At 37.3% G+C, this 26,732-nt stretch overlaps 1 protein-coding gene across 4 annotated transcripts in view; it reads left to right on the top strand.

Annotated features, from left to right (window-relative positions):
• Nucleotides 1–26,732, top strand: part of Ssbp2 (single stranded DNA binding protein 2) — a 255,173-nt gene that overhangs the window by 181,235 nt on the left and 47,206 nt on the right. For 2 of the 4 annotated variants that reach the window (XM_075976344.1, XM_075976343.1), the window contains exons 5-6: nt 1,330–1,419; nt 19,593–19,652. In XM_075976344.1, the coding sequence (XP_075832459.1) occupies nt 1,330–1,419; nt 19,593–19,652 (150 nt within the window). The remainder of the gene's footprint in view (nt 1–1,329; nt 1,420–19,592; nt 19,653–26,732) is intronic. The other 2 variants (XM_075976346.1, XM_075976345.1) reach the window with 1 other exon arrangement.

The following is a 26,732-nucleotide window of genomic DNA, read 5'->3' as shown; positions in this document are numbered from 1 at the left end:
AGTGTAACACCAGAACTTACTCCCTGTATCCAACTGGGACTCTGCACTTGTCGAGCAGCCTGGCTCCGTATCTTCTTTATCCTCTACTAACCACCTTCTCCACTTTATGAAGCCAGCTCTTTAAATTCCACATTTGCACCAGATATGTGCTGTTTGTCTCTCTACCCTGCTTTATTTCTACTTAACATAATGTCCTCCGGGTTCATTAATGCTGTCACATTTTTTATGGCTAAATAAAATTCCATTGTGTATATGGGCCACATTTTCCTTAACCATCCATTTATCAGTGAACATTTAGGTTGATTCTGTATTTTTCTGTTATAAATAGAATTTCAGATAACATAGGATTGCAGATGTCTCTGCAACACATTAATCTCTTTTCTTGTGGATAGACCCAGCAGTAAGATCGTCAGCTGCTGTGGCAGATCTGTTTCTGAGTTTTCTGAGGACCTTGCATGTGTTTTCCCATAAAGGTGGTACCAGTTTATATCCCCATCGGGACCCTTCTTGAGTAGTTTTAGGACTTTGAATGTGTTTAATCAAGTTGAAAAATAAAATCCATAGTTGCAGAGCTATTTTATGTATAACTGATATTAAAAAAAATAAATCTATAATCCTGATTTGACTACAAAGAATCTAAACTAAAGGTTTAATTTTTCATGTTCCTAATAAAATGCTAGGATTTCGTTAAAAGTTTACAAATGGAATAAACATTGAATTTTTCAACCTGATGTTTTTCATAACTTGTGTGAGACCAGTGATTTCAAATCTAGTTTATTTTTCTTCTTTAGTCTTCCATTTGCATTTTCATCTTCACCACCTTATAGTTTATATTTTGGGTAATGATTGTAACATTTTAAAAGGGAATAATAATATGGCTATCTCTAGGCAAAAAGTTAATTATACTTGTTTGTGACATAACTAAGCATAATCCAAATAAAAATCTTTCTCTCAATCCCTGTGATCATCGTACACAGACTTTTGTCTATTTGTACATTCATTGCTAATGTTTACCATTTCAAACGTGTGTACCTTAAAATTAAGCATTTATTTAAATTCTTATCATCTGTCACATTACTGTCAGCATTTAATATATATTCGAATGTGTCATCCAAGAAAGGTCTTTGCCTTCATGAAATTTCTAGAGGCCTACTGAAGCCAGTGACATTGTTCGTCACTCTGTTAATCACAGTTCACTTGTGGAGTGGGAAGTCAGTAGCTTTTGCTCCCAGGAGTGCAAAAGCAGCCACCCTGTGATCGTCTCAGCAGCCTGTGGTCCTGTGCCTTCTCTGTAATGATGTAGCTCTGTCTCTCCTTTATTCTTTGCAGAGTGCTGCAGCAGCTCCCAGCCCCGTGCTAGGAAACATGCCCCCAGGAGATGGCATGCCAGTAGGTCCTGTGCCACCAGGGTTCTTTCAGGTACTTGGAGACTTGACTAGGAATGTTAAGGCATAGGGACTCCTGCTTGTTGTTGTTTATGATAATGAAGTAGGATGAGGCTCTTTTAATTCTTCTAGTTTGATTCTTAAGGTAAATACTATACTGTACAGCCAACTCTTGATTGCTCAGACTGGTTATCTATTACATTTTCCTCCTTTGTTATATTATTTGTTATGACTAATATCAATGAAATGGTTTGATAATTAAGAAGGAACAGAAATCAAAGTACAAAGTAGAATAATAAGATCACAGTGGTAAATACTTTAGTGAAAGACACTAAAGATGTGAAGAGGTCCATTTTTAAGTGTCCATATTTCTATAGACTAAGAATAATCAAGATTTGGCTGTATTTTCAAAAGTAGCCAAGTCATAATCTATTCGTGTAATTAAAATTATAGGCTGTATCAAAATATCTGAAATCACCTTTGTGATTTTTCAGCTGGAACTTTTATATTAATATAATTATATAAAATTTGAAGATCATATTTTTCAACCATGTATTTAGCATTTTAAATTTTCAGTACCTGTTTCTTTTAGCAATGACAGTAATCATTTTAGAACAATAATGTATCACTTTTAAATTTCGTAGATCTTCATCTTAAATCGGATAGAATCCTAACCCAAACCAGTATACCAGCATAAATTCTAACGAGTGTTTTGTATATGGTTAATTTTATAACACTCTGAGAAAATTCAGAGTTTAGGAGTTAGAGGTGGAAGGCAGTATAGAAATTAGTATCCAACATACTATCTTGTAATATAGTAGGTACCTATAAGCCAAATTGATATTTTGATTTATTTTTAATTTCAAAATTCTTGATAATCATTAAGGTACTTATAAAAGTAAAAATAGAGATATTAAATTATAAGTAATGTTGTAAAATAGATATATTGAAATAAATGATCTCAATTAGAGTCTAGTACAAACCCTGCACTTTTAGGCCATTTTTATTTGTCTAGCTGCTCTTTATTATTATTTGAGTCATATGTAATATTTAAAAGTCATATTAAAGCCACATTTTATCTTGAGACCCCTTTTTATACTCTAGGAACTGAGTATGACTCTTGATTGTTAAATAATCACCACTTAGGAGAATGATAATAATAACGAACGCTTAATAATTGTTTTCTAAGTGCTGTACTTTAGTGTAGTCTACATGCTTTCATAGATTCCAATTCCTTCAGCACCCAAAGTGTGAAGTAAGGATTCTTAGGATTCTCACTGTGCAGATGGAAATACCAAAACATTGATAAATAAATGATTTTCACAGAAAGTGACAGGGCTAGAAACTTTAATCAAAACAGCCTGAATTTCTAACATTGAAATTACCTTTGAAAGTTGATTGTTACCCATGACCTATTTCCAGCTCATTTTGTTTTTGCTTTACACTCTTAGTTCTCATGCCAAAGGTGGGCTAGGGTTAGTGAGTAAGTTGGAGAGTTTTATCTATTAGGTGCTGTTTAAAACAAAACAAAACAAAACAAAGGAAGGTTGGGTGGGATGGAAGCCAAATTCTTACACTATAGCATTACGCCAAGATGGGTAAACCCATACATTTTCATTTTCACATTTGGCAGAGTTAGCCCCTCCCTTGCCTGTTTTCTTGTTAAGAGTGGTCAAAATAGCTTTAACTTCCTTTTAATTACTCTGATACATTTCATGATTAGGTACCACTAGATTCCAGAGAGTGTGATATCTAAAATACAGCGCATACAGTGTACAACTTCCTGAAGCTCCTTATGTTAACAAAAGCCAGCTTTAAAAATGACCAAGTAAAGTGAAAAGTTCTGTGATGGCCAAGGAAGAGTGGTTAGGTACACTGGAGGAGAGGTGGGGGGGGGTAGGAAAACAGCGAATAAGAGGGGTAAGCAGAGGAATGCTGTCTCCAACAGTGGGCTGTTAGCCAGCATTCGCCAGCAACAAAACAAGCAGCTGAGGTGCCAGGGAACACAGAGAAAGCGCAGGATTGTAGACGAGGGGTCCTGGACACCGAGTGGAAAGATGTGTTCTCTGCTGAGGAGATCCTGAAAGGGTGTAATAAGAGCTGAGGCTATTTAGCACACTTCTTGGAGCCATCGGCTCATTGAGAAAGGCAGTCACTTGGATGTGTAATTGAGTCAGACTTTGTTTGGGCATCCCTGAAATATTTTTATAAGATCTCTGAAATCACAAGTCCAAAGAATGGTAAATTGACAAAGGTGGTTTAAGTATGGAAAATTTGAAAATAGGCAAGGTATAGTTGGAAACTATTGCCAAAATAGAAACATTAATCCAAATAATATCTTAAAATGAATGAAGAGTTAGGTGAAGGAGCAGACAGAAAGAAGAACAAGAGAGGAAAGAGGATTAACTGCAGAAACCCAGAGTGAAAGTAATAGAAACCAAGTATTTTAAGACAATTGACAAGGTCCTGTAGGGCCTTGAAGGTAGTGCAGAGTTTGAACCTGATCTTAAAGACCGCAATGAGCTGTCATGAGGAACGTCTTCGCATCTTGAGAGAGAAAGATGGTTTCCGCTAGTATTCGCTAGGACTGAGTTGAGAAGAATACGTCTAGAAGTAGAAACTGTTGAAGAAATAGAGCTCAAGAAAGTCTTTCTGACAAGATCTGGGACAGTAGGTGTTGAAATAGGAGCAGCGGGGCTGCTTCCCCGGCACTCGGCCGCCCCCACGGCTAGCTTTACCCGAAATAATTACACGGAAACTGTATTCTTTTAAACACCGCTTGGCTCATTTCTATCTAGCCTCTTCTAGGCTAGCTCTCGCACCTGGACTAGCCCATTTCTAATAATCTGCTGTATCCCACGAGCTGGCTTACCAGGAATGATCTTAACCTACATCTGCCTGGGGTAGAAGAATCATGGCAACTCTCTGACTCAGCTTCTTTATTCCAGCCTTCCGTTCTGTTTACTCCACCCACCTAAGGGTGGGCCTATCAAATGGGCCTAGCAGTTTCTTTATTGCTTAACCAATGAAATCAACAGATTGATATATGACACTCCCACATCAAGTAGGATTAGAAGGAAAGAAACAGTTGGTAATTATGTTTGAAAAGCCTTAGTTGATTGCCATAATTAAGCAGAAGAGAGAAAAAGTTACAAGAATCAAGGAAGATACTGTAGTTCCTATTTTGGAACTCTGAATAATTGTAATGATTTTATCAATGTAAAGAAAAATAGGGGATGGAAAATTCAGATCCATTGCATTACTTCTGCTTACCCAGGAAGGCTGTTTTAACTTACCTCAAGGGCTTTCCTTTTCCACCTATTCAACATTTATATACACCCAGTATTTAAAGTGTTCCTAAACTGTTGAAAAACTTAATCAAATTCTAAAAAGCTAATGTCTTAGTAATGTAGTGCTGAGTTGGGCTGAAGTGTTTCCTAGTCAGTCAGTCTTGGTTTTCTGCAGTGTTTGGACTGTACTTCTGTGTGAGCCAGGGCATAACACATGTTGTTTATGAATAGTAGCTACCTTTAACATACAGAAACATAGTAATAATTAGAAGCCCCAAATGATATACTTGACAGAAAAACACCAGGTTCTACTCCTGAATCCATAGGCATTTTCTTCTGAGAATGGTTCACATTTAGAAAATTCACAGATGAAAACACCCAAGCTCAGCACAGCCATTACACGAGTTCATTCTAGGAAAGGGGCATTGCAAGCAACTATACCGAAGGGCTGACTGTGATTCTCCCTATGACTGGCTCCAGAGTCATGACTAGCAAGAGATCAGGGCTCTCAAAGACCAAGCTTTGCAGATACCAGGGAATTCCTAGCACCCTGAGGAGCACTAAGCAGCTCTCTGCCCTCAGCTTGCTAGTAGCAGCCAGATTCAAGAAGCTATTCTCTTCTCGTGTATTTTACAGCTGGGTAGAGCTCTACAGGGAGGAAATGCAAAGCTTATTTGGGCATAGCTGGAATGGAAGTCACCCATAAAGAGATTAAAGTATTAGTATCAAGTGAATAAATTAATAATTTATAATTAGCCTATGAGGCTCAGGCATAAGTAGTTTTGAGCTGTACTCATACTATAATCATACTGTAACAATTACGTTGAACATAGTTTCCCTAAGTAGACACAAATGTATTTCTTTTATTCCCATTTACACTAAAGAACAACCCCCCCCCCAACAACTTAAATCCTTTAGCAGGTGACCCTATAAATTCTAAACTTATGAATTCAAAACAATTACAACTAACTTTAATCTTAAAATCAATAACAGTGATTAATATCCCAGTACTTTAATATGCCCATTATGGAAAATAGCCTTTCAATTATCGCCTTTCTTTGAGACTTTGTTCCCATGTTTTTAGTTTCTTTCTTGTCATTTTGATAAGGTACCGTGCAGAAGAAGCTTAATGTGGGGGAAGCTTGTCTTGACTCACAGTTTGAGAGGGACCAGTCTAGCAGTGCAGGAAGCAAGACTGTGGTGGCCCAGTCCTTGGTGGTAGGAGTTTGCTATGTATTTGTTCATGTCTCAGTGGACCAGGAATTAGAAAGTGACTGGATGTGGCCAAGGCTTTACATAACCCTGATTTATAAGACTGACCTTCTAAAGGTTCCATAACCTCCCCAACAGCACCCCCTGCAGCTACAAGATGATAAAACACAGAAGCCTACCAGAGCACTTCTAATTCAAGTCATAGCACCATTTAGATTTTGTTTTTGTTTAAATGGGAACTTCTGTTACTTTAGTAAGTGACCAATTGAGTGAAATTAGAGGGTTTAGTTGGACTTGCAAAAGGAAGTATCAATTAAGTAAAGGCATTTGCCTGGAGCCTGTCAGAGGAGTGGTTAACGTAAGAAACCTCAGTGACACCCATTGTAGAACTGGTGGATGACTTCAGAGCCACCAAGCTGTCTGACTGACTGGGACCAGAGGAAGGGCAGTGGGACTCTCCATAGCCATCTGGAGTTTGCTTTTAGTAGAAAAAAATACAATAATGCATCAGTAATCTCATGTGACTTGACTGAACAGCTTCAGCATATACTAGGGAGCTCTAACTATAAATGATGTCAATGTGTTTTACGTCTGTGCTTTTGTATAGGTGTATTCATTCATTCAATAGCCTTATTGAAATAGGCTGCGGCGGTATTCCGTAGACAATTTTAGATATTCTAATTTATGTACAGTGGTCAATATGATCGAGTAAATCATCTTTATAAAGTAAAGGAAAAGTGAACATTCTTTATGTTTTAAAAAACTAGATTACTAATTCTGTCTGTTACCTTGTAAGATTCAGTGTTGTGGGTTGTAATAAAGGTTCTCCCATGACTTATGGTCATCTATAGAACATTTAAGTAGGCCATTTCTCATTTCTGGGATGTGGGAGAGCATCATAGTGTTTCCTGTTCCTGCTCTTCAGCTCAGAAAAGTTCCCAGATGGTAACTGGACCACATGTGTCACTCCAGTAACTGCACACATCCTTTATTGCAAAGCACAATGTAATCCTTTACTAGGTATACATACTAGGATACATCATACCTGAGTCTATAGCTAATGTGGGAAATACCTGTACGTGCTTGACTTAAACGTACACCAAACTACAGACTTGTTCATTTTGCTGTGCATTATATTTTGTTTTAATTTCTCTTGTGATGCATTTATTATCTTATAGTCACTAAATCTTACTATCCTTAACAGAAACAGTTAAAAACTGCTGATGCTGGCTTGTAAAAGGAAGGTTTTGGTGTGATTAAGGTTATAAATATGTGTTGAAATAAGTGTCCTAAGTAATTTAGTTTCAGGATGAGGTGCTCATCCATATTTTTCAGTGTAAGCTGATTGGAATGCTGCTCTGCATGGAAGACATAGTGCCACGGATTGTCAGTCCCTTTACAGGATGAGGGCATCAATGGGAAAGCTGCTTTGCCATCTAGTGGCAGTGTGGTGATGTCTCCAAAGATTCTATTTTTAACTAAACTGCACTGTAGCAAGCTGACCCAATGCTTTGACATAGTAATAGCGAAAAAGAAAGAAAGGAAGGAGTGGAGGGAAGAAAGGAAATAGTAGAGATTTTTCTTGTTTCTAAACAGTGTTCTTATTGACTAGAAAAGGCTCAATATAAATGACATAAACCAGCTGAGTGGGGGACTCAAAGTAAGACACTATTGTCAATACTTTGAAAGAAAAAGAATCAAACATGAGAAAAATAGTTACTCGCTGCAACTCTTACGACTGAAAAGAAAGAAATGGAAATATTTTCACAAGCTCCGGGTTAAATGGTTGTTGGAGGTAAATATTTGTTAACTTGATTTTTGTGAAAAAGCCCATTTTGAAGATGCCTTTATCTATGTGCTCTGCAGTTGAGTCTTCCCGATTCGGCCACACCACACCAGTACCTCCTGCTTTGTCCCACAAGCAGTTAGACAGTCTGCACGCCTTCTCAGACCTCTCTGCTCTTCATGTGCTCGTTGATCTTGCTGTTGCCTTCCTTCCAGTGGTCTGCATCTTTCCTCTTTTCCTGATGCTCTTTCAGAAATGAGTCTTTGGAAATATAATTCTAGAGACACCCCCTTTCTCACTCTCCAGGAGTTGTAGGTATCACTTTAAATCTTAATGAACCACAAGTTTATTGTATTGTTTCTTGGTTTTGTTGAGTAGGGCACTATAAATATCAGGTATAGTTATTAATAAAATATAACATCTAATATTGCCTTGCATGTGTGCATACACACGTACACAGAGTTTTAAAGTTCAGATAGTAGAAATAGGCTGGGCAGTGATGGCTCACGTCTTTGATCTCTGCACTCAGGAGGCAGAGGCGGGAAGGTCTCTGCGAGTTTGAGTCCAGCCTGGTCTACAAAGTGAGTTCTAGGACAGCCAGGAGAAATCCTGTTTCAGAAACAGATATTAGAAATATTATTTCTCAGAGTCTAATGCACCAGACTTATATAGTGGGAAGCAGGGAATACTGCTTATTTATCGAAGTTCAAACAGTAAAAATTAAACTTAAATTTTCTAAAAATGTAGTTTTGAATGTTGAAGAACAGAGAATCTGTGCATGCAAATGGAGCAAGGCCTTCACTAGTGCAAAAATAAAATCAACTACAAACAGAGAGCTGACCGATGGCCCCTGACTGGTAATGCTGTCCTGTGTTCCTGGTGATAGTTTTTCTGGTCTCAGCTATGGAACAAATTAATATTTCTCAGCTTGAGTAACTAAATAAGCTTTTTAAAACCTTTAATTCTGAAAACTAAAAGCCCTGTGGCATTTTCTGCATGGACAGGGAGCAAAAGAGAGACTCTGAGCTGTTGAGTATCTACTGTATCTTCCAGTTAGAACAGAAGGCAAACGTCTCTGTTAGAAATCCAGTTGTTTATCTAGTGAGCGCTTCATAGTTCGCCTGGCCATCTGAGACCAGTATGGTTTCCTAAAAGTCAAGGCATCAACATATGGGACTAAAGTTTTTAGTATTGTAGTTGTTGTTGTTTTGTTTTTAACATAGAATCTGATCAACTATAATTGCAAACCACCGAGAGAGCGAATGGTGGTGTGTGTTGTGCCCCTTGGACCCACAGTCTCCTTTTCTTTTTCAAGATAGGGCATTTGCAACAGGCCTCTTTCCTCAGTCACCTTAGAACTGCTATTGCAGGTTTCCGACCCAAATCCTGGGTCTCTCTCACTCTTTCATTTTTCAAGTTTCTAGCATTTAATATATGAGTAAGAGTAGTGTAATTCATTAATGTACATCCTAAAATCTTGTTTACTATTTAAAATTGACATATAAATACTGATTTTATAGGATATAATTTATATTTATAATAATATATGATAATTTATTGATATAGTGTCTTATATGAATATATTATCTTATTAATAAGTAAGATAATATATTGATATATGGTAAATTATATTCATATAAGATAATATGTTTATATTATTTTATATAATTTTCAAATTAGGATAACATACCTATATCAAATATTTATCATTTCTTCATGGCAAAAGAGTTCAGATGCTATCGTGGGGCTCTTGTGACACCTGTGTGCCATATCCTACAATCTGCTCTATAACCCCAGGCACGCTTCCCCTTCTCAGTACAGTTCAGTACATGATGAGCAGTTTTCCCCATCCCCATCTCCATCCCACTTCATGCAAAAACCAAACTACTTGCAGTTTTAATCTAGAAACCCATAAAACTTGTATAGGTTTATCATGACACATGTCCCCCTAAAATCCCCAAACTTGCTCTTGTTTATTCCTGGACACTTACACTTTTTATTGGATTTCCCTTCTTCCCTCCCTCCTCTTCCTTTTCCTCTTCCTCTTCTTTATGGTAGGCAGTGAGCTCAAAACCTCCTACATGGTAGCTAAGAGAATCTCCCAGTGGGCTATATCTCTAATCCTCGTTTTACCTTTTATTTTGAAACAGGATTTCACTCTGTTGCCTAACCTGGCCTCTAAAATGTCATACATCCCAGGCTGACATGAAAGTGGCATAAAACCCCTGCCTTAGCCTACAGACTGCTGGGATTACAGGTGTGCACCACCCTATTTATCTCGTGTGTTTTGTTTCATTTGTGGTTCTGGGAGTGCTCACAGCCTCGGGCATGCTAGGCAAGCACTCTACCCCTAAACTCTATCTGTGTCAGCTTCTTATACAAATAAATTAATTTCTCTGCATGGACATTGGAAGTACTACCGCTACACAATAGAAATGTCACAAGATATCAAATACCAGAAAGATAACAAAATAATAGCATTGTAAGTTGATAACTGAATAAGGCAAAGTACATGACTTTAATTCCCTCACCTAGAGCTAGAGCAGCTTTACATGAAAATATATATCGTACAGTGCACAAAAGGAATGGATTTGTATTCTTTAGGGGAAAGTTAGAAACATTGCTTTAACTTCAGCTTTTTTAAAAATAATTATACACTATATTTTATCATTATCTTCAGTCTCCCCCCAAACTCTTCCCAGATCCTTCCTACCCACCCAGCTTCACGATCATTCATTCCCCAGCCTTCTCGCCAAAAACAAAACAAAACAAAACAAAAAACCCAAAACAGAAAAAAAACAGCAAATCAACACAAAACCAAAATCAAAACATGTGCATAAAATAAAAAAGAAAAGAAAAAAAGCTCTCACATGAGAGAAAGAAAATCAATGGGCAAAAAATACAAAAAACAAAAAGCATACAACAATGCAAATACAAAGTTTGTCTTCTGTTTCCTGAGTGTGTATATTCCTCCCTAAAGTATGCTTAATATATACAGTGTCTCTCCGTTGGTGGAAATGGATTTTCCCTTGCCTAGCAGGTATAAATTGAAAATAAATCCTTGATTAGAGGTGGAACTTTGTGTCCCTTTCCCCTTCCTGGATGTGCTGGACTTAGGTCCGGTTAAACTTGGTCAGGTGTTGTGTGCGCTGTGGCAGTTTCTGAGTTCAGGTGTCTGAAAGATGCTGTTTCCTGGAGTCATCCACCACCTCTGGGTCATGGACTCCTTTTGCCTCCCCTTCTGCATAATTCCCCAAGTCTTGAGGTGAGGAGTTTGATGAGGACATCCGATTTAGGACTGAGTGTCTTGAGGGCTCTGACTCTCTGGACATAGTCCAGTTGTGAACCTCTTTGTCAGTTTCCATCACCTGCAAGCTTTTCTGATGAAGCTTGAGCCTAATTTAGTATTAGTATTAGGTTTTCCCCTAGGCCCATGGCCCATCTAGTCTTAGGTTCTTACTTATTTTAGTGGTATCATGTACACGTTCCATCTCATTGAGTGTGTCGTAAATCCAATCAGAAAGTGGTTACTTCCTAAACATTTGTGCCACTGTGGCATGAGTAAATCTTGCAGGTAGGTCACCATTGTGGGCTGCAAGGTTTGTAGCTGGTGAATTGGTGATGATTACCTTTCTTCTCTGGTAGCATTCAAAGTCCTTTCTGGTACCACAAATACTAGTCTAGTCAGTAGGGGTGAAGTTCTAGTTGGGCACCAGCCCAATTTCTCCATGTTTGATGACATAAGTAAGTTGTGTCTTCAGCAGTAGGTCCTTAGCTTCAGTCTATAAGAGTAACGAAAAGCCTTGCTAATAGCCTGTAATGTTTGGAGGGGTCAGTGGAATCCATTTAACCAACAACTCATCAAGATATAGCTGACACTGGAGGTTTTACTTGTTGGCATAAAATATCTAATTGTGACATTGTCTCCCAGTATATGGTGATCCCATTTAAATTCCTTTCATCCATGTATCTATTTTAGGAATTTCCTACAGTAGTGGGTTTCCATGTGACTTCTCAGAAGGTCCCTCCCATAACCCATCCTCTACTCTGCCCTTCTACCCCTTTTCCCATTTCATCGCTTCATTCCATTTGCCCTTTTATCTCTTTACAGCACTCTACTCCATTTTTCCTTCCTAGGGAGGTTCCCTCGTCTCCCTACACCCTTACTGGATACCTAACCTCTGCTGTTATCTAAAGCTTAAAGACAAAAGTCCACTTAGAAGAGAGCACGTGCAGAATTTGTTTTTGGGCTCTGGTTGTATGACTTAGGACAGTGTTTCTAACTCCATCCATTCGCCTGAAATTTTTAGCTTTAAAGTTGAGTCACCCTAGTGCTCTATCCTAAGCTCTAAATCTCAATTATGTATTTTTATAATCAGATGTTTATTAAAGGTTATTGGTCTGTTGTTACCTTAGTACTACACACCAAAATAAGCATGTATGTGAATTAAGAAACTTAAGTGAATTACTAATTTTTACAGAATGTTCAATTATTTATACTGTTAGACCAACAGACAGCATAGTCCTCATTCACAATCTAGAAGTCTGTGGTACACACCTACATGTAGTGATTACATGGTATTAAAAGCTTGAGAAGCACTCTCATCTTCTTAAAAAGACCCATAATGTAAGTGACCAATTTTAATGTTTAGAATAAATCCATAAATAATCAGCCTGCTTGTAACTGCTGTATGGGATTAGCTTGCCAAATACACATCAAAGAAACTAGATCTGTTATTACTTTACAGTTATTTTAATTAAGTGTTGATGATGATAGAATATCTAAGATGCATGGAAGATAAACTACGTACTTATGCTGATCAGCAGAATATGCTAGCACAAGTATGTCATTTGTGAGCTAAATTAGTTTAGTACTAGTTGGAATTAAAATGTGTTAATCAAGAGTGTCTTATTCACTGGGGTGCCAGTGCTGTCTGATGCTCATGAAAAACAGAAAAAAAAACTAAACAAATTAAGATGACTAAATTTTAAAAGATCTTTAGATTCATTTATATGTAACTTATGCATCATTACTTTTCTATAGAAAATTCAAACATCTTATAGAATTATAAAAATATGTAAACAGCTGTATATAAAGTATGACTAAGATAGAATAAGGAAGTCACTACATTATTGATTTTCAAAGTAATATTCCATGATAGTATTTATTGTTGGTAATGTATAACTTCAAAAGAGTTAGCATATTTAAGTTTAATAAGAATTTACTTGTAAGTAAAATATAGAGTAGAAATTTACATAGAGAAGATAATATGAATAAACTTTAATAAATTAGGTATACAGTAACAAAAGTAGTATTTTGATTTTAAAAAGAGTATTTGTCCTTTGATTAAACCTTGTAGTGAATATATTTTGGATTTATTGCTAGCATTTTGAATAATTGTATCCTGACATTTTTCATTTTCTAAAAGTATAGATTCTAGAATAATCATGTCATGCAGGACTCAGGATCTGCTTACATTTACATTGGCCAAACTAGAGAAAAAAAATAAAACTAGGCTTAGAATGGCTCCTCCGGACTAAAACATAGAGACATTTACTCATTGTATAATTGTTAAAATTATTGAAGACAATTCATATTTTTCCAGAACATGTTTCATTGCACACCTCACATTTTTTGTCTAAGTGTTGTAGCATATAAAGTACATTTAAAAAGTAACCTTTTTCTTATGTGTCTTTTATGCTAAAGACTCTATTTAAGAAGACAAAATATTTAATATTTATACTTAAATGTTGAGTCTTAATTGAAAGAAATGTATTGTTGAAAATAGGTTTCAAAGATCAGACGTAAATATCTTTTGGGCACTGACAAGATGGCTCAGTTCGGTGAATTCAGTGCCCAGAATCCATGTGAAAAACAGTTGAGTGTAATGCACACACCTGTATCCTAGTACTGTGGAAGCAGAGGCAGGTGGAGCCTTGGGCTTGCTTCAGCCTTGTCTATATGGGAGCTCCAGAGGAGCATCCAAGTTCATTCGTTGTCTTCCACACACGTGCACACATGCATGTGCACATGCACCCACACCAATGAACAAATACACACGTGCACAAAAGGGAAAATGAATTACAATAAAATGTTTCATTGTAAAAATACTAGGATCCCATTTATCGTCAAGGCATTAGCTGAGACGAGCTGCTGTTGGGAATTGTTGCTTTTTCTGGCGACTGCTCATTAGTTTAGAACTTGGAATTCCAGGACTAATAGCAAAAACCCAGAAACAGCAGTAGAAAACAAAACGCCTTGTCTAGGTAACCGAAATTGTACCCTTCTATGTATAGTTGATATGGATATTGTCATTATAACTCTGGGGTGTCTCTTTGTTCTTGTTCTTACTGGACTCTTTAGAAGACAGTACTTTTGTCTTATTTAGGTAAGCACAGTTTTCCCTCTGGACAGACTTCAGGGATCTTCTCACTAAACCCATACACTCTACCAGTGGTGTGCTTCCTCGTTTACAATATCACCTGCTGGTGTGTATTTTTAACAGGACAAGTAAATCGACCAGATGACATGTTATACAGAACAACCAAGCTTTGTTGCATTTTCAGTTAGTCTGAGTCCTCGGTTGCTGCTCTTCATGATTCTGTGACTGAGGAACATAAGGAGCCAACCAGGTATTTGCCGGTGCTGCCTCCCTCAAAGGCACGTGTGTTTCTTTCCTGGAGAACCTCGTAAATTATCATGTCTTAATGAGCAGTTTTATTATAATGATAACACTCTTCTAATCATACCATGAACAGTTACCACACTCCCCACCTGTGTTCTATTTTCTCTCAGCATTTATCTTAAAAACAAGAATAAACATGTCCAAAGTTTATATATTGTCAAAACTCTACTCCAGTGTTTAAGGAAAAAGAGGAAGAGCTTGTTAAATTCTTTTGTTTCAATTGTGGCATTTCTCTTAGTCTGATGAACCAAGACCACATGCCAATTAGTGTTTTATATGCAAATTAATTTGCTTACTGGAAATGCCACTGCTTTTCTGGCTTTTCATGTTTGAGTGGTGACTGGGGAAGAGTTCCACATTAAGTGAATGGTCACACAGTGGTTGGGGGGGGCGTGTGTGTTTGTGTGTGTGAGGACATGCTCAGGCAGGCAGCTTGTGTGTGTCTGGTTGGTCCTAAGAATGAAGCGTGTGTCCATGCTATCCCATTCTGGTAGCAGAGTCAGAGGTAAGAAAACTAAAATGGCAATTAAGAACTGATCTTCGGTATTTTGTTTTGTTTTGTTTTTAACATGAAGAGGTTGATTTAATGAATTCTAAGAAGGAAAACTTTTTGGTTTAAAATGTATATAAAGAACATATTCTCAGAGAAACCCTGTCTCGAAAAACCAAAAAAAAAAAAGAACATATTCAAAAAGATTATATAGGTCACATTTTATTGTAAATGTAACAGAAAATATAATGATTAAATGATAATTTTCCTTTTAGAAAAGCAGTTTAAATATTCTAAATAATTCTTGGTAGAATAGAAAATAGTTCCCTAAAACTTAATGACATTTATTCTTGAATAAATTCTGATCCTAAGTGACATAGTTTTATTCTCTGAAAGACTGGTGGCCATGAGCTCATGTTCCTGTTGGGTATTGTTAGCTTTCCACCTTGTCATCAGGATTACTGATTTTGTAATATATATAGTTGTAGTCTTCCTTTTTTTTAGCCCATTTCTTTTAGGTTTATTCAGTTTGGGCTGCTATAATAAAAATATTGTAGATTAGGTGATTTAAGTGACAGACTTATTCCTCAAAGTTCTTTTGCCAAGAACATTCAAGATCAAGGCTCCGTTGGTAGAGTGTTTTATAGTACTGACGTGAAGCAAGCTCCATCTGCTAGCACCCAGTTAACCTGGAGTGGAGGCGGACCTTCATGCCCGCTCTCAGGAGGTGGAGGCAGGAGAATCCTACATTCAAAGTCATTGTCAGCTCCATAACAAGCTTGAGACTAGTCTGAGCTATCTGAGATTTGTCTCAAAAAATAAAACAACCACCCAACCCCCCACAATCCAAACAGCCTTACATTCACTTCCCTTCTTAGTGGGCAGAAGAACAGTAATTTCTCTCCTTTAAGACAGCAGAGTCTTCAGGAAAGCTCCGCCCTCTGCCCCACCTTCAAATAGCTTTGCCCTGGGGATCCCGGTTTCACCCTAGGAATTCTGTGGCAACACATACATACACCCGAGGCTCATGTTGATGATGGGAACATGCAGAAAGAACTTTGCCTTAACTACCCCCTTGGAATGCAAACTAGATCATCACGTGTTATGAAAAGCCTCATCCTGTACAGGTGGACCAGTTGGGAAACTGGAAAAATCATCGTCTAGATTTGCCGTCACAGAGACCTGCATGTTTGATCAAGTAAGGGTGATGCAATACAGCTTTCGGGGAAGACACACACTAAAGGATTATTTTCTCTGAGCTTTCTTTGGTACTTGACATTTGGTGAAGAGAACATTCTATTTGTTCCAAATTAGAGGACCGATGCACAGAACGTTTTTCCAGAAAATTATTCCTCAGATTAATTATAACATTGTGAGCCTTGAAGAACCCCACGGAGAGAACAGTGAGCTTTATCTGCTCTGTTCACCGATGAATCCGGCCACCTAGGACCCGTGCCCTGTGAGCGCTCAGTGAGTCACTTGCAGATGAGGGTTTCTCACTGTATTCTTAGATCAGCAGGCACTCTGTGTCCCCCGGTTGACCTTTAATGCCTCATAACAATGAGTGCCATTGTTTGTCGGTGTGTTTCTTTCTTGACCACAGTTTATTTTACTCTAGAAAATGTGGTCATTTTCTCCAGCTGCTGGATAAAGATGGCTTGTGCCTTCGAAGCTTATACCTTTCCCTCATTCCTCTTCATCTGTAGGCTGTTCAGATGGCTGCAGTTGTACAGTCTACTAATCTTTGTAGTTAAAGGCAAACTAGAAAGAATTTATTCCAGGATCATAGATCCCTTGTTTTGTAAAGAATTTTAAAAATCATCTGCTCCAACCTCTTCATTTTAAGGCTAAGAAAACTGCAGCCCCCAGGGCTTATAGCTCAAGGCCACCCTACTAATTAGTTATGCTGCAAAAACTAGCATCCAAGCTCTTGCCTCACACACAGAGCATTTCACATACATTATAAATAACCTTTCCCAGGGATTTGATGCCCTATTTAAATCAAAACCAAAATGAAACAAAACAAACTGCCTCAAATATAAAGAAAAAGCTTATTCTCAGGGCTACAGGATCTTTGAAGAACATGTGTGTCCTAAATTAAGAATGCATAGAGTACCAGCATGTCTGTGAACACTTATCACTCATATTGCTGGTGGTTACTCTCTGACCTAGATCATTATTTTACCATTGTTTATTTAAAATTGACTCCTAATAGTGAAGTATAGATGCCATTATAGAATTCTCTCAATGGATCCAGTGCAGATAATTCACTGTTTACATAAGCTAACTTGTTAGACAGTTAACATAGATGGCTGTCTGCTATGTTAGAGTTAGGATTGGTCTGAACATTTAGAATTTATACCAACACTAATTTTTTAAAAAATACTTTCACAAAAGCATTTTTATAATTTAGATACAAATATTTCTAAAAATCTGAGCTAGATTTTTTTCTCATGTATGCTTTGTAAAAACACTTAGACTTCTGTCTGCCTCCTCTCCTCTCTCCCTTTCTCCTGTGCTCCCCACTTTTATCAAAACGCAAAATGATTTTTTTTAGAGAAAGGCATTGAGGAAATAAGCTGCCTTAACCTGAATCTGTATCTGCCAATATTATTTTACAGGGACCTGTATGACCCTACCCACCACATATAGTAACACTCCCTCATAGTAGCCTCAGGTTACTTCTGCAAGACAGGAAGAAAGGTTCATATAATCTCACTCAAATACACTGATTCATGATTCAATGTGGAGATCAAATAATCCAGGAAATTAAGTCTGTAGCATCTTTTCACATTAGGTGAGCATATAAATTTCAAGTACTATGTTTCAAATAAGGTATTTAACAGTTATTTGTCCCTGCATTTGTTATTTAGTGATGCTATTCACATCTTTTGACCTGTACTCCATTTTCAGCTGATTTTATCATAGGTGGAAATTACTAGTAAGCTACATTTGTTTCTCAGTATTTCAATAAGCTGATAGTATGCCTTGAATTTGTGACTATATCATGAAGTTTCACTTTGTAAAGAAAGGCAACTGCTATGAAGCTAATAATATAGTACCTGATTATTAAATTTAGAGGTGACTCCACATGAGAAAATTGTAATTGTGTAAGTAAAATTGGGTGGTTTAGAAAAGAAAGAAAAGAACTGAGCCTGGATGTTGGAATAAGCTGGCAATATGTAGCACCTATCAAGTCACTTTAGAATAGTTTCTCCCGTGAAGAGGAGAGCTAACTCTGGTCACATCCATGAAAGCTGAACCTTTTAATAATCAACTTTGTTAAAAACAAGAAAGTCTATTTAAGTTCTAGCAGCTGGAGGTAACTCTATTACCTGAACCATGCACCACTTCTGCCCAGTAAAATGGTCTCCTGGGAGCACAGTGACACACAAGAGCACACGGAGCAAAGACAAGTTGCCTGTTCAGACTGCACATGCACTGTAGATACGAATCTTCATGGCAGGAATTTCGTGAGATTTTATTGCTGCAGACCAAATTTCTTATTTATAAAAGATATAAATGTAGGGCTCAATTATGTAAAATGTTGTAAACTTGAAATGCAAAGATTTTTATTTACTTGTTATCTATTAAATTGATTCTCAGTATACATTAAACTGTTCTTGATATTTCAATTAATATGCAGTGCATTAGAAATAAGTACATGATTATTTTATATGTAAAGGATCTTATAGTTAAATAATATATACAGATCAGCAAGAATATAATTATTCTGCTAGTTATTAAAAATATAATAAAATAGAAATTTTGAATAATTTAATAACTTTCTAGAAATGAGCTCCTGAGTCTAAGTAGTCAAGTATTGGACTCCTACCTGTAGGCAGTGGATACAAAGGCATTCCCAGATACTCAGTTTTCTACTAAAAGATTTAACCCAACTTAGCAGAATCTTTGTTTCATCCAACAACACAAATTAGTATTACTTTTAAAGAAGAGACCATTTCCCTTTTGTTTAAATTAATATACTTCAGAACATACTATAATCAAAATATGAAAAGGAATTTTATCTTTAAAGTTTATAGTTAACCTTATAACAAACTCATAATGTGAAAAAGCCAGCAAAGTATTTTTGCCTATAGACGACCCTTAGGAAACAAAATTATTTACAATCTTATATACAACAGCAGTGGAGAGATGAAATTTGATAACTTTAAAATTTTTTTATTGAGCTGGGTGGTGGTGACTCATGCCTTTAATCCCAGCACTCAGGAGGCAGAGACAGGCAGATCTCTGTGAGTTTGAGGCCAACCTGGTCTACAAGAGCTAGTTCCAGGACAGGCTCCAAAACTATAGAGAAACCCTGTCTTGAAAAATATATTTTATTTAAAACTGATAATAAGTACTTATAATTTATTCAAAAGTTTCCATTCAGAACCTATTCTGTATAATGCAGTAACTATCAAGCACCATTTTCAAATAGTTATTGGTTCTTTATCTTTTCTTTAGCAGTTAGCTATCATTATTTTAGAAATTTATACTTTTAATTGCTGTAGTTAATCATCTTTGATGCTTTCGTATTTCATTTGGAAAATTTCCAGATTTTCTACAAAATTAAAAGCAGGATGACTCTTTACTTAGAAGTTTTTATTCTGCTGAAAACAGCTACATAGGAAAATGAACTGTTGTATGATTCATATTAATTCTGAATTTTTCAAGTAGTTTGGTTTTAGATTTGTGTTTTACAGCACTCTGATTTTTGGTTTGTCTGTTTGTCTTCACCAGCCTTTTATGTCACCTCGGTACCCTGGAGGCCCAAGGCCCCCACTGAGGATACCCAATCAGGTAAGATGTATGTGCTACTTAAAGTTTTTAAAAAGATCTAGGAAATATCAGAATATAACATCATCTGTTATCCCTACTTACTGCAACTTCTGGTAATGTGTAGTCTACTTGAAGGTCGCATAGCCAGGCTCTGTGCTGACTGGCTTTCTGTGAAGTGTTGTTGGAGTGCAGAAGCACATGTAATCCTCATGCCTTGTCCATGACTGTTTACATACCTGTATAGATTTGAGGAGTCACACTGTGCGTGGCTTGCAGCCCTGCAGTATTTACTATCTATGTAGTTCCAGAAAGTGATTGATTGACTTGTGGAGCTAATTTTGCTAAATGTTGATCATCCTCTCAGTGAAATTTTCTATAACGTATTTTGATATGTTATAGAAACGTACTTTGATATGTTATTTTCTATGGTATAAAATTCATATACATTGTGCCTTGCCATAGTGGCATGTCAGCAAGTAATTAGCTGCATCTTGAAGGGCTAAGTCTAACATTCTACAGTAAATCTTCCCGGGGTGTGTGTGTGTTTTAAAGAGTTTTAAGTTTCTAAATGTTTCATTTTCATGTTGGTTTTAATCAACATAATAAATTTCATATTTACTAAAAAGAATAAAGTACTTTTTTATTTGTGAAGAGTTTTCAGTTTAGCTTTAGGATGTGGGTGCAATGCATACTTGTCTGTGGTAAAAGGAGAAATTAAATGCTTACCAGTGTGTCATTTGTTCATTCATAGAGTTCAGTTTTATCCCAAAATAAAATAATTTTAAGTTCTCTTTTCCATTCTTTTCTTTTTATATCATTTCTATATGTTTCACTATCAAAAATGGAACAAGAAAGTTGCAGTTATTAATCACTTGAAGCAACAGAATTTTGGTTCTCATCTCCAATTCTTATTGACATTCTGCTGAGCTGGGTTCTAGTGGTGCACTTCTTTAATTCCAATATGAGGGAGGCAGAGGCCGGCAGATTTCTGTGAGTTTGAGGCCAGCCTGGTCTACATAGTGAATTCCCTGGCAACAGGTCTATGTAGAGAGACCCTGTCTCAAAAACACCAAAATAGCAGAAGAGAGGGAGGGAAGAAGAGGGGGAGAGGAATTATGCAGTGTCTTTGAGGTGCCCCAGCTTGCTGGCATTCTCTGTGTCTGATGCACAGCAGAAAGTGGCAGCACCCAGGTTCACCCCAGACACGAAGAACCCGGCGCTGGCTTGTCCAGTGGCTCGGACTTGGCAGTCCTCACATCTCACTTGCAGATCGAAATGTGCTCCGTTTCTTGGATCAGAGAACATGGAACATGCCATGAAACACGATAGAGAAGTATGCAGATGCCCAGAGTGCCAACATGTAGAATCTTCTTCTGCTGTGTAGATGAACCTGTGTGTATCAGCGTACTCTTACACAAGGGTATGAACTTTCTAATTTTCATTTTTTAAGGATAAAGTCTTCTGCCTTCTGTTGGCACCTTCACAGTATTTAAGAGCTTTCATCCCTGGCATTGCGTTTGCATAGATCTAGGCGAGTCCTGAAAATCTGAACTAGGAACCTTAGAAATTCCAGCATAAATATATTATTAAAGTACCTTTATTCTGTAATCATGATGAGAACATGTTGTAATTATTAGAATTATATTCATTTGCTGCCACTTTGGTGTCATGTATGAGACACTATGGGCCAAGCATGAAAGTTGTAGTTCAATTCCCAGAACCGATCTAAAGGCTAGATTTGATTAGTGGCTCTGACACCTTGGAAGTAGAGATAAGGGACTCTTCAAGACCACCTGGCTAGTCAGACTAGTAGCTAGCTCTGCATCCTGTGAATGACCATGCCTCAATATTTTATATGTGTGTGTATATATATGTATATGCATATATAATATAAAGTGCAGAGCAGTCGAAGGACACCCGGCATGAGCCTCTGTCCTCAACATATATGTGCTCATATGTGCATTCACACACAAACTCACACTTGTGATAACATGCATATAGATATGCACAGATGCTATGAATGCATACACACAGATGCCGTGTTAGGTCTCATAATCTATAGAAACTTACAAAACACAGCACAAATGGAAACAACCAATATTTACACAAATCATTTTCATTTTTGTTTTTGACAGAATTTCACTAAATAGCCCAGGTTGACCTCAAAATCTCTATCCTTCAGCCTCAACCCCCGGAGTGCACGGGTTAAGGTGCAGTCTTGTGTTTGAAAGTTCCTAAAAAGCACCATGTAATGACTGCTTTGTAAGAAGGGGTCAGAAATCGGCAGTAGCAGATACTTACTGCAAGGATGTTTTCCTCTGGAGTTGGACAGCGTTTGTGTCGATGCTTTCTAAACATTACATTCTTTTGTACTGGCTCCTCTCCATCCTTCTGCCATTAGTCCATTTCACTAATTATGTTAATTCAAACATCTATTACCCAAACTTAGAATAATTTTCATTTATACTATTTTTCAAATAATCATGTTAATGGTTTAAATAATATTGGTTTAGGATGTGTTTAATGTATTTAAGAGCACAACCTGTTCAAACAGACAGATCTTGTTCAGCTTAACTATTTGTTAATTAAGGCAGAATTGGCATAACTTTTTTGTTACTAATTGTAGTGGCATCTAATTGAGCAAATATATTAAGATTTTATAGTTATAATTTATTTGAGTTGATTACAATACATTGAATTTTTGTTGTCAGTAGATTATACAAAGTAGAAACACGAGTTGGAGCATTCCCTTTTCAGTGGCCTTTGGCTGGTCATTCAGAATATGTGGAAAGTACTCTTTAATGAACAGGGCCTCTATAATTCATATTTACTAATTATTTGGCTACATATTTTAGTTTTCTGAGATGTTTTTATTGTTCTGTATTAACTCTAAAATAGCTTATACTTTTTATTATACTTTTTATTAGTAGGAATTTGGAAATTGTAATGGAGCCATTGTACTGAAAAATACAGAAATAGACATGACTGCCTAAAATGATATATGTCAGATAACAAATGTATATAGTAGAGTGACAGGATTATGAATGATTTTGCTATTTGAAAATCGTTTGCAGTTCACATTGAACTTAGACTTGTAGTTAGAGAAAACACTGTATAAATAGAGGAATGAAAATGTTATACTTTGAATAAGATTAACCTTTTTAAATATTTAATGCATTATTCCTGTAATGGGAAGAAGACAGATAGAATGGACACTAAAGATAAGTTAATCCTAAAAAGTCTTAATGGTTTTTAAGACAAGAAAAAACAACTAACATTGGAAGCAAAGAAAGCGATGTTTAGACAGTTGCAATCCCAGCTCCTGAGAGGCAAAGGCAAGAGGATTGTCATGAGTGCAAGTTCAGCCTGGATGCAGAATAAGATTTTTGTCTCATAAAGCAAAAATGTCGACACTGACTTATAATTGAAATTGTGCTATAGCTCCGTGCACCCAAGTCACTTCCATTTCCAGCAGACCTCCCTCCTCATCGCCCTCCTCACCACCCTCCTCACCGCCCTCCTCACAGCACGCTGTCTCCTGAGGATAAGGATCCCACAAGCATCTTTCCCAAGTTTCTTTTTGAATCTTTGTTGAATTTTTTGCATATGAAGTTTGGCTTTTGTTTAGTGCTGTCTGGGTGAAATGTGAGATGTTTCCAGATACATAAAGAGGAATGCATTCTATTGAGAAGGTAACTCCAGCCGTGCTGTTGCGACTATGAAAGGTCTCAATATATAACCTTGAGTGTAAGCACAGTGCACCCTGGTCAATGTAAGGTTAAGGGCAAAACAGATCAAGTTGCTTCCTTGGACAGTGCAAAAAGCCACTTTTGATCACAGAATCCCCTTATATTTATGGAAATTACAATATTCATATTTTAAAATGATTATTTGAAGTTAAACAAGACCACATTAAAAGAATATTAGTTTCTTATGATTTTGAATTTGAGTTTATATTGGAATATATGTTTTTTTGAATGATTTCTCCTCTTGTAAGGCAGAGGAAGATAAAAGGGGAATATGTTTGGGGAAAAAGGGTTCATTCTCTTCCCAACCCAAGGAAAACTTATAAAAACACTAAAACACTATAGATCCAACATGGGCTTGATCCAGATCAAGTCATGGTTCTGTTGATATTTCTGATACAAAACGTGTTTCATACATGTCATGTTCTTTTATTTTCTAGTCATTTTATCTTAGGTGTATTTTTACGATTGTGCTGTGACATATTTGGTTAAAAGTATAATAATCCATACAAAATTCACCTCAGAAAAGGACATTTGAACCTGTGGAGGTTTATAGATCTGGGCATCATGCTCAGGAAGTCGTTGATCAGTTATTAAACTATTGAAAATCTATTTTATCTTTTTAATTTTTGCTTTCAAATTAGCATACTAGATATTAGATATCTTAAGTCTTTTTTTTTAACAAAGTGTGTTGAGTAAACTCTCTATCCATCTAGTCTCCCATAATCCTCCCTTGGAGCCTCCTCACCACACCCTTCACCTCTTTCATGTACAGTGAATGCATTTGCCCATGCTCTGACTTCCTTATTACCTGTTTTTACCCTCTTTTGTCTCCTTTCTAGTGTGTGTAGGCCTGACCCATATTTACACACACATACACACACACACACACACACACACAAGCTAGACCATGTTATGTGTGTATATGCACGTAAGTACAGTCCAGGATTCACATATGAGACAGGACATGCTTTTTTTCTTCTTGAGTTTGAGTCACTGCAGGTAATATTATACTTTCCAAGTCTATTGATTTTCTCGCAAATTCTATGATTTTATTTTTCTTTATAACTGAGTAATACATATATGTATGTATGTATGTATCACATTTTATCCTTTCGTCTGAGTGTGGACATCTGCGATTGTTCTGTTTCCTTGCTGTTGTGAATAGAATAACAGTAAACACAGGTGAGCACGCATCTCTGTGGTAGGATATGGCTTCCTTAGGCATGTGCCTGGGAGTGGATAGCTGAGCCGCACAGTAGTTATACTTTAACTTTTTTGAGAAAGCTCTATACGCTCCACCAGAGTGGATGTATAAAGGTTCCTCTTTCCTTGGAACCTCACCATGATTTTTTTTTGTCGGTTTTCGTGATGATAACCATTCTGATCAAGGTGAGATGGTGTTTCAAAGTAGTTTTAAATTGTTTCTCCTGATTAGTAGGGATTTTTGAACTCTTTAAAAAGTATTTAGTGGCCATTTGTGTTTTCATTTTTTTGAGAATTGTTGATTTCATTTAGCCAAAGTTTCTTTGGTGGGGATGTGTGGTTTAAGTTTTGAAGTTCTTTATAAATTCTGAATATTGGCGCCCTTTGTCAAAAATTAGGTCTCTGTTAGCATCGTTGTTTCATTTCTCGGCCCTCTGTTCTCTTACATTGGTTTGCTTTTCTCTATCCTGGTGTCAGGCTGTTGTTGTCAACAGAGCTGCCTCCAGGTATGTTCTTTCTATTTAGAATTGCTTCGGCTATCCTTGGTCATCGTAGGGTTCCTTTTCCTGTGATTAAAAAAAAAGCATGATACAAAACAACTTGAGGAAAGTTTATTCCATTTTAGATTTCCAGGTCATGGTCCATCACTGGGAAGTGAGGGGAGCTCAGGCCGGAAGGAAGCAGAAGCTGTGACAAAGTGCTGTGTGATAGCTTCCTCCTCGGAACTTGTCCTGTCTGCTTTCTGATAGCACCTAGGACGCCCAGTCCAGGGGCAGAACCTCAGACAGTAAACTGGGCCCACCATGCATATCAATCAAGAATATGCACCACACACATGCCTACAGGCCAGTCTGATGGAGGTGTATTTTCAAAACTAAGTTACAAGCTTTCTTTTTTATTTTATTTTATTTTTATTGTTTTTTTCTGGACAAAGGATTTATTGTAAAAATACAGAAACCCAGACAAGATTCTCCAGGTCTAATGGTTGCAAATACTTTAGAGAGACATAGTAAGGCAAAATATGCTTCCTGGATTCTGACTCACTGTGTATTTTTTAAGTCTTATTTATTTATTTATTTATTTTACATCCTGGCTGCATCTCTCTTCTCCTCCCAGTTCCTCCCCCAGCCACTCCCCCCTCCATTTCTTTTTAGGAAAGGGCGAGTCTCTCATGGATATCAGCAAAGCATGGCATATCAAGGTGCAATAAGGCTAAGCACCTCCCCATGTATTAACTGAGCAAGGTGACTTATGAGGAGTAGGGTCCCAAAAGCCAGTAAAGAGTCAGTGACGCCCCTGTTCCTACTGTTAGGAGACCCACAAGAGGACCAAGCTACATATGTGCAGAGTGCCTAGGTCAGTCCCATGCAAACTCCATGGTTGTTGGTTTAGTCTCTGTGAGACCTATGAGCCCAGGTTAGTTGATTCTGTGGGTTTTCTTGTGGTGTCCTTGACCCTCCTTGTTCCCCCTCTTCTGCAGGATCCCCTGAGCTCTGCCTAATGTTTGTCTGTGTGTCTGCATCTGTTTCCACCACTTTCTGTTTGAAGCCTCTCTGATGAGAATTGAAATATTGAAGTAGGCACCAACCTGGTCACAGGAGATGGCCAGTTCAGGCTTACATGTCCACTATTGCTAGGAGTCGTAGCTGGGGTCATCCTTGTAGATTCTTGGGAGATTCTCTTGTGCTAGGTTTATACCTGATCCTGAAATACATCTCTGTCCAGTAATTTCTTTCAGTACTACCCCCATCTGCCCCACCCCAACGTGATTGCTCATGTTCCTATCTGCTCTGCCTCAATCCACTCATGAAATCTCTTCTATTTCCCCTTCCCAGAGAGATCTTCATCCTCCTCCCCAATCCCTCCTTGTTACCTAGTCTCTCTGGGTCTGTGGATTGTAGCATAGTTATCTTTTATTTTACAGCTGATATCCACCTGTGAGTGCATACCATGTTTGTTTTTCTAGGTCTGAGATACCTCACTCAGGATGGGTTTTGTTTTTAGTTCTGTCCATTTGCCTTCAAATGTCATGATGTCCTTGTTTTTAACAGCTGAGTAATATTCCATTGTGTAAATAAATGTATCACCTTTTCTTTACCCATTCCTTGGTTTAGGGACATCTAGTTTGTTTCCAGGTTCTGGTTATTAC

The sequence above is a fragment of the Microtus pennsylvanicus genome, chromosome 6, assembly GCF_037038515.1.
Source record: "Microtus pennsylvanicus isolate mMicPen1 chromosome 6, mMicPen1.hap1, whole genome shotgun sequence".
NCBI lineage: Eukaryota > Metazoa > Chordata > Mammalia > Rodentia > Cricetidae > Microtus > Microtus pennsylvanicus.
The sequence above is the reverse complement of the archived record's forward strand: the minus strand, read 5'-3'. Positions and strand labels throughout refer to the sequence as shown.